Source organism: Myotis davidii, unplaced genomic scaffold (assembly GCF_000327345.1).
Source record: "Myotis davidii unplaced genomic scaffold, ASM32734v1 scaffold333, whole genome shotgun sequence".
NCBI lineage: Eukaryota > Metazoa > Chordata > Mammalia > Chiroptera > Vespertilionidae > Myotis > Myotis davidii.
Genome location: NW_006285266.1, coordinates 915257 through 923787, shown reverse-complemented (window position 1 = coordinate 923787; position 8531 = coordinate 915257). Strand labels below are relative to the sequence as shown.

Below are 8531 nucleotides of genomic sequence, written 5' to 3'. Positions count from 1 at the left end.
CGCGGATGCACCGGCCCAGCGGCGGTGGCGAGGATCTGCAGCGGATTTGGGGTTTCCCTCCCCCTTCCCGGCGTCTGGCCTGGTCTTCCCTGCTCCGCGCTCCTCCTTCCCGGGAAGCGAATGGCTGATGCGCCGCGGACCTAATGAATGATGCAACGGGCTTCGCGTCGGGATTCGGTTGCAGGAGCTGAATTTTGAATGAAGGAGAAGAGCTGTTGATCCCCCCCTCTCCCCTTCCCCGAAAGAAGTGTTGACTCGTTGGCTCGTTGTACTTTTAATTATTATTTTATTTAAATCTACGACTTAATTGTATTCTTTAAAAAAATATATCAGATATATATTTTATGGTAACCACCCCCCCACCTATATGTCCATGCGCGGAGTTGAAGACGCGGCAGTCAAGTGAGGGCAGCGGCGTGTTGGATGTTCGGTTCGGCACCGGCGCTGCGCGACAGTGGCTGGAATCACCAGCGGTTTGTTTTTTTAAAAAACCGCAGCTTTTAACACTTGGGCTCAAAGCATCCCCGGAGGAGTCGCCCACCAGTCGGAGGACAGCCGGCGGGACCCCAAGCCACCAACCATGTCCGGGGAAGTGCGCTTGCGGCAGCTGGAGCAGTTGATCCTGGACGGGCCGGCGCGGACCAACGGGCAGTGCTTCAGCGTGGAGACCCTGCTGGACATTCTCATCTGCCTGTACGACGAATGCAACAACTCTCCGCTGAGAAGGGAGAAGAACATTCTGGAATACCTAGAATGGGGTGAGTTTGTCATTATCATGTAATTGTTATAGAGAGTTACTATGAGTAAACGGAGTATATAAACATATAATATACGGTATAAAGTATGTAATATAGTATATATAACATTGCCATGATATGTCATATGTAATATTTAAATAATACATATATATATATATATATATACACACACACAATAAGAGAATAGACACCAATTATTCCAGAATTTTTTTTCTAGGTTTTGGTGACTATTTTCCCAGGAGTCCAACCAGGCTGCTCAGTTGTTGCCACGAATTAATGTGGAATTTACGAGAAAAGACTTAGGTTTTTAGGTCAGCGGTTAAGAGCTTTTGAGTAATTCTGTGATGGGCAGAGCTGGATGCCTCCCGGGGGTGTAACAGACATTCAATGCAAAGGTATTTATTAGTGGAAACATTCCTTCCCAGACTTTGGAAATCGCTCTGGAAAATGGGAGGAGATATTAAAATAGCTGACGTCAACAGGAACCCGAAGGTGGCTATCGGCGGGTTTTGTTTCATCCCCGTTTAGGACAAGCAAAGGAACAGCTACACATGGACTTGCCATGAACTGCCGTGTTTGGAGGATAAAGTGTCTACATGTTCAAACACGTTGTGGCGGTAGTTGGGAGAGAGCGTTCGGGAGCAGCTCCTGGCTGAAGTTTGATTTGCTCTACATTTAGTTCATATCTAAAATGGTCAGCGTTTTGTCTTCCTTCTCCTGAGTTCGGATGTGGTTTGGAAGACCCGCTGTCGTGGGGAGGAGCAGTGCTGAGAGCAGGCGCTCCCAGGTGACCTTCAGCCGCGTCCAATGTTACATCCAAGTCCATTGGCGCGTCCAGCTGTTCCCATCGCCCACCCTGCATTGGTGCGCGGCTTTGGGCGGCTCAGCCCCAGCAGTGCTGTGTTACCTTCGTAAAACGAGGCATTTTAGTTGGTTGGAAAGTTTTGATACGAGAATGTCTTTGTTCCCAAGTCAGCTTTATGTTCCTGGAGTAAAAGTCAATTGGTGATTATTTCGTGTTGTCTTTTAATTTGAAATTTATTAAAAGTTAGCTTGTCAGGTTAATCACTCATTTAAGATTGCTTACATATAAGTGAATAGGATGGTTTTTTGAAACAGAATACCAGACTTTTACTGGGAAGGGACGAATTCTAAACCATCTTTCAAGTGACTTCTCTGTTAAGAGTGAGACAATTTTGACTTTGGGACTGGTTTTGTATGTCTTATTCTTATGTGCAGAGTAAAATATTTTATTACGTGTAGTTTTACATCCCATGTTTTATAAATTTAGAAATAGTTTAGAGAGTTTTTTTTGAGGTTTAAAGAAAAGTTTTTGGTGCTTTTAGAATTAGGGTTTCAGTTCTTGAATTATGGTTCAAGAACTCATTCTAGTCTGATTATGATTGCTATTATCTATTCTTTCTCATCTTCAGAATAGTGAAAGAACTCTTCTTATGTACCAGTAGTAAATATAATTTTAAAATTATGACAAAAAGAGAAAACCTTATGCCCAATTGCCTTTTGTATTAAGAGTTTACGTAGTAGTTTTATGTTCTGAGATATTTTGCTGTACAGTATTATCAGAATAACTCATGGATGTTTTCCACTAAATATGTTTCCTTGGGTTTTGTTTCTTATATATTTTAAAAACTCGTTATACATACTTAATTTGAGTGAAACAAGTCAAGTATTTGGCCAAATAAACTCTATTTTTATTAATACATTTTAAAAGTATATTAAACCAGGGACTTTTCACAATTCAAAACAAATTCAGTTTTAGTAATATGCTTCATATTTTGTGGAAATCTGATACAACATAACAAAAATGTACAGTCTTCTAAGTAAACGTCTATTGTGTTTCTCAGTGATAGAGAACCAGAGACCAGAATTTTTAAGGACTGACTTTTTGCACTTTGGGCCAGGTAGTGTCTGTTAAGTCTCAGTCATTTTTAAGTTGGGAGTATGAGGTCTTGAAAGTGGGAATTACCAACCACAGAAGTCTGGGTAAAGAGTAAGAAAAGGAATGTAAAAATGGAGAAGCTGTCAAGATGTGCCATAAGTAGTAGTTACTATCTTTAAGTTATTTGAGGATTTAGGTTATTTAAGAATGCCAGTCTCTTCATTTAAGTATTGAAATAGGTCAGTTGTTCTTCATGTCTGAATTGATTACTACATTTTGGGGAACTGCCCTATTTTTTTTTTTCATTGCCTAACATTATATAAAAACAATTAGATTAATAAAGTTTCCAGCTAGTGACTGGACCTCAATTTAATTTTTTAAACTTTTTTTGGGGTCTATAATGGAAATTTCCAAGGAATATTTGTTGGGGTTAAATTTGTCAATTTAGATTTTACTTAAAGTGATCCAGTTTTTAGTTTGAGTTTTAAAAATCCACTATTTGAAACAGGAGAGCAGTAGTAGTTAAATACTTTATAATATATGCTATATATTTGTGTGTGGCTATTTATATTAAAGTATCATCTAGATACTCCTTATTTTTATGCTTATGACAGGCTACTTTTAAAAAAAGTCAGTCAAGATTCTACCTTGCTTTATTTCCATCATTTTCACTTTATTTCTATTTATGGCCCATTTCACATTTATATTGGTACAGTTAATGTTTTGTTCATTACAGTGTCATGACAATAAGAAAATGACGATTCAAAGTGAGGTGAATGTATTTGGCAGCATCCTTGCTCTCAGTGCTTGAGCGAGTACATAAGTAGCGCTCCAGAGAGGACGAGGGGATTAAGCCAATAGCAATAGAGCAAGGGCATGAGACTTCCCTAAGGCCATAGGTCACTTTCTATTTAATAAAACATATTTTCTAGTTGTGTCCAATAAAACTTGAAAGACTATGTTTTGTCTCCTTTGTTTTTTAAGTTGTTGAAATAATTATGATTTGTATGTTCATAAAATTAGAGTGTTGATGTCAGTAGTCTAACTCTAGAATAAGTTACAGTAGAGTTGTAGAAGTAAAAGTAACTTCCTAGTAATAACTAAATTTATTATTCATTCAATTGGCTACCCTCTACTTTGAAATGGGAAATGGGAGTTTAAGGTAATTCTTTACTAATTTACTTAAAAAATAGATGTAAGATGGTATTACTCAATACAAAAGAAACATCCTAGCTATTTATATGTGAATAACTGGTTTTTGATACTTCCTGAATCTTGGACTTTGTGACATTACATTTAAATTAACCTTAAATAACAGTAATTTTATAGCTTGTTCAGTGATACACAAGCACACACACTAACCTGAACAATGAATAAACTTGTTGCTAGCGTACGTCAGCAGGTACTGTGGTTGTAACTTCTTCTTTCATTGGCATAGTTTTAAAGATTATTCACATTTTTTTCATGCGTGGGTCAGTTAAGTGAGGTGATGATGACTTGATTAGAGGGATCTGAATCTTTTTGAAGGTATATTGTCCTTCACTTCGGCTGTTCCTTATCATTAGCTTTTCCTGAGTAGAGTTTATTAATCACACCAAATTGTCAATATGTTCATTTAATACAGAGGATTAAAATTATCTTTTAAAAATCCTCAAGTAGGATCTTATAAATGTCTCAGAAATATAGCTTGGGCACTTATTTCCTTTATACTAGCCACCTAATAGTCTCTTCGAAGAAGAATAGTGGATAAGTACAGCGATTTGATTTAACACAATGCTGGCACATGGTAGAAGCATGTTCTCTAAGTGATGGCTATTATTTTTCCATTTCTTTCTTTTCTGTTTTTAAGAATCTATTGCTTTATGAGTGAGAACAGGGATGCCAGAATTAGCACTTTGGGAATTTTAGGAATTTCATGTGGAATTACAAGGCATACATTAGCATAGCAGTGTAAAAACAAAAAACAAATAGCATAATATGTTGTAAATTTTATGAAATTTCCCATAATTCCTAGGGCTTGATCAATATTACATAGTAAGCCCAGGTTATGTTATGGTAAAATAACTGAACTTGTTACAAATTAATATTTTATTGTACTATTCTATGGCCGTCAACAAATTTCTTTCAAAACCTTTTCTCTGTTGGTACACTGATTGACAGTACATTGACTATGTAGCTCATTGTTTTTCATCCTCTTGGTTTTGATTAGTTTGAAAGTGCAACCAACATTTAAAACATTAAATAAACTAGAATAGAAAATATCCAGTACATCATGTGTAGAAAGAGTAAGGATTGCTATGCACAAACTCTTGTGTTTTCTTGTATTTCTTGCTGTAGATTGGGATAAAAGAGTTTGGAACTCTTTAGTGTAGATGAAGTTGAAATATGGTGACTGTTTAACAGCGAAGAGATGATAGACATGGGTCCTTTTCTTAAAAGCACAGTCTGATGAATGACTGAAGAGAGGAAGGTTAGGGAGGGACAAGTCCCTGGGGAGAGAGAGGGAGTGTGGAAGAGAGGAAGAGTGAGAACATGAGCACGAACATACTGTTTTCTTGGCTTGCTACTTTGGTCTGACCTGGGAATGGTCGGGTATTGTTAATTTAGAAGAACTTAATGGAGAGAGAAATTAACTCCACTCCTTTGTATTTGATGGTTCATTTCCTATTCCTTTGTCATTTCCCTTTCCTGCCTTTGGGCTCTCGGATGTTGACTTCCATTGATTGTCAGCGTTTTGTAAGCTTGAACAGGAGGAATGACCACAGGTCTCCATTGGTCAATACCGATGGTCACTTTTTGGTTCTATCGTCTAGTTACTCCACGTGAACGCTAGAGTAGATAATAGGTGGGAACTACTTGCTAATTCCAGAGGTTTTCGCATCTCTTGTTATTAATGAAACTGCCAGTGAGAGTGACTTCGAGTTTGGTCGCTAAGACCAAGAATTAATTGCTCAGCTGCATTTACTGTCTCTTAATGAGGCGAGAAGTTCTTTCCCTGATGGTTTTTGTTTTGGAATGACTCCACTATTAGGATAGGTCATCCCGGACATTCGAATGGCTGTCTTTTATTGTCACTGTTTTCCAGATCTAGGGGATTTCCGCTTCTTCCCCTCCGATGCTGGTTTGAGCTCAGGCTTGCCCTTCCCAGCTCGGTGCTCCACACTCTCCTCCGCTGCGTCCACTTCTTTTTCCAGTTAACAGGTGGGGAGTGGCTAGCCCTCTGTTGTCTGACGCCCCTGCCCCATTCTGGTGCTGCTGTATCTGCTGCTATAGAGGAGCACCACTTTGGCTTTCAGGGTAACAGGAGGCAGAAAGACCTGGCTCCCCCACTTCCCAGTCTCGACTTTTGCCCCTTAATTCTCCCTCCTATGAACCTTTGCTTCTATTTTGAATCGGGGCTTTTCCACTCTAGACCCCTCCTTAGTTTCTGGAAATCCATGAGAGATTAAGTGCTTTAGGGAGGTGGGTGGGGAGGAGAAGGTTTACATAGATAAATAAATTTGGGAAAGTGTTTTTTTTTTTAAAAGTAAACATTAAAAATACTGCAGGTTATCCTAGAATTATAATTTCATATGATTATGGAATCATTTTTTTTTCAGAGTATCTGGATGGCAAGTGTTCCACGGAACACCCTTTGAGAAATGTTCTTTCAGTATGAGGTCATGCTATTCTTTGTATCAGGGATCTAAGAGAAAGTCTTGAGGGCAACTGGGATACTGCGTGGTTTGTAGAGAGAATCCAAATCTCAATAAGTTATATTTTACTTAGTGGTTGTAGACTTTTATTTTTAAAAAATATATTTTTATTGATTTCAGAGAGGAAGGGAGAGGGAGAGAGAGAGAAACATCTATGAGAGAGAATCATTGATCAGCTGCCTCCTGCACGCCCCCTACCAGGGATCAAACCTGCAACCCAGGCATGTGCCAGACCGGGAATTGAACTGTGACCTCCTGCTTCATAGGTCGATGCTCAACCACTGAGCTACACTGGATGGGCAGTTGGAGACTTTTAATTGTCTTCTGTGTGATAGTCATGTGAATTGAAAAATAAACAATCATGGTAGCACAGGAGTGATGCTGGTGAAAATTACATTTAGGAAAAGCATCCTGTAGAGTGAAACTAGATATAATAATGAACTAGTGCTGTTAACCTATGAAATCCTTGGAATTACTGAAAAGTTTCTGTTTATGACCTCTTGCTCTAATTAAACTTGCTTTTCAAGTACAGGCATTCACAATAAGTAGGGAAATTCTCACTTACAGCTTTAGTTACTATAATTGTAACATGTTGCAAAACTATTATTTACCTGAAACAATTTTATTCATTATTTTGTGATATTTGAGAGGAGCGATCATAGACGCTTGATTGCTTAAAGACAAGTAACTTACAGCGTGATAAATTAGTCTTCTTTTCTCTCCTGATAGACATTTATTTTTCTCATTAATTCTTCCCCATTACCACCATTTCTCTTACCCCCAGTCTAACTGTGCTAAAAGTACTGCTGCTTATGTGGATGAAAGCAATCTTTTAAAAATACACGTGGCCCGCCCTAGCTGCGTCAGCCTGAGGACTGAAAGGGTCCCAGGTCGATTCCAGTCATGGGCACATGCCCGGGTTGTGGGCTCAATCCCCAGTAGGAGGCGTTCAAGAAACAGCCAATCAGTGATTCTCTTTCATCACTGATGTTTCTATCTCTCTCTCCCCCTCTCCCTTCCTCTCTGAAATCAATAAAAATATATTAAAAAACAAACATGTGGCCCAGCTGAACGTAGCTCAGGGGTTGAGCGTCATCCTATGAACCAGGAGTTCACGGTTCGATTCCCGGTCAAGGGCTCATGCCTGGGTTGCAGGCTCGATGGCCAGTGGGGCTAAGGCAGGAGGCAGCTGATCAGTGATTCTCTCTCAGCATTGATGTTTCTATCTCTCCCTTTCCCTCTCCCTCCCTCTCTGAAATAAATTTTAAAAAAAATACATGTGAAGTAGTTCAGTCTGTGTAATCATTTAACTTTGAGTTTTCTTTCCAGTTGCTTATGCAACACTGTAGGCTTATCAATGAAAAAAACACACACCCTTCTATTCAGTTTGCTCTATTCATAGTGATAAAACATAATTCAATTTACAGAGTTTCCATAGGTAGAATACCTCAACTTGAAATATTCCTGCTCTAAACCAATGATACTGATAACAGAGTCTTTGGATTCAGACTGATTTTGGCTATTAACTGGGTATTTAAGCAAGTTATTTAACCCCTCTCTTATTTGTAAAAAATGGGCATAATAGTAGTAGCTTATTTTGCCAAAAGGCTGAAAGTTGATTTAGTGTTTTTTTTCCTGGTGACTTATTGTTGTATTTTGTCAACCTTTCCCTCCCAATTTGGTTTTTAAGTTTCTGTCTAGTCTTTGATAAAGGAAAAATTAAAAAGCTATTTTTTTGGTAAAGTTTAATTGAAATGTACTAATTCAAAGATATAAATAACTGCATTTACCTTTAACAAACATATTCACAGCTTACTGATAATATTTCATTGGCATTGGAGATGCCTCTCCCTGTGTGACTATGCAAACAGTATCTCATTCCTTTTTCTAGGATAAGACATTTGCATTGGAACATTTTGTTGTTCTTAACTGAACTGTTTTTCAGTAAATACTAAGCCAATGCCCATTCTTTCTACCACCCACAGCAAATATTATGAAGTGGCTAGTTGTGTCTTATTTTTGGATTTAAGTAACTCCAATATGAAATTTAGTGGTAGCCTTCTGGACCTCAACTCAGAATAAACTTAATAATGAAAAATTAGTCATGTGTCTAACTTTGGACTTTATGGACCAAGGATTATGCAGCATTTGTAAATGCATGTTGTGTGGCTTGACATT

General features: G+C 38.4%; 1 protein-coding gene across 1 annotated transcript in view; it reads left to right on the top strand.

The window, feature by feature from the left end:
* Positions 1 to 6: 6 nt before the first annotated feature.
* CDC42BPA (CDC42 binding protein kinase alpha) overlaps positions 7 to 8531 on the top strand; it is a 178442-nt gene continuing 169917 nt past the window's right edge. The window contains exon 1 of the mRNA XM_015558957.1: positions 7 to 758. Coding sequence (XP_015414443.1) covers positions 581 to 758 — 178 coding nt within the window. The 5' untranslated portion in view covers positions 7 to 580. The remainder of the gene's footprint in view (positions 759 to 8531) is intronic.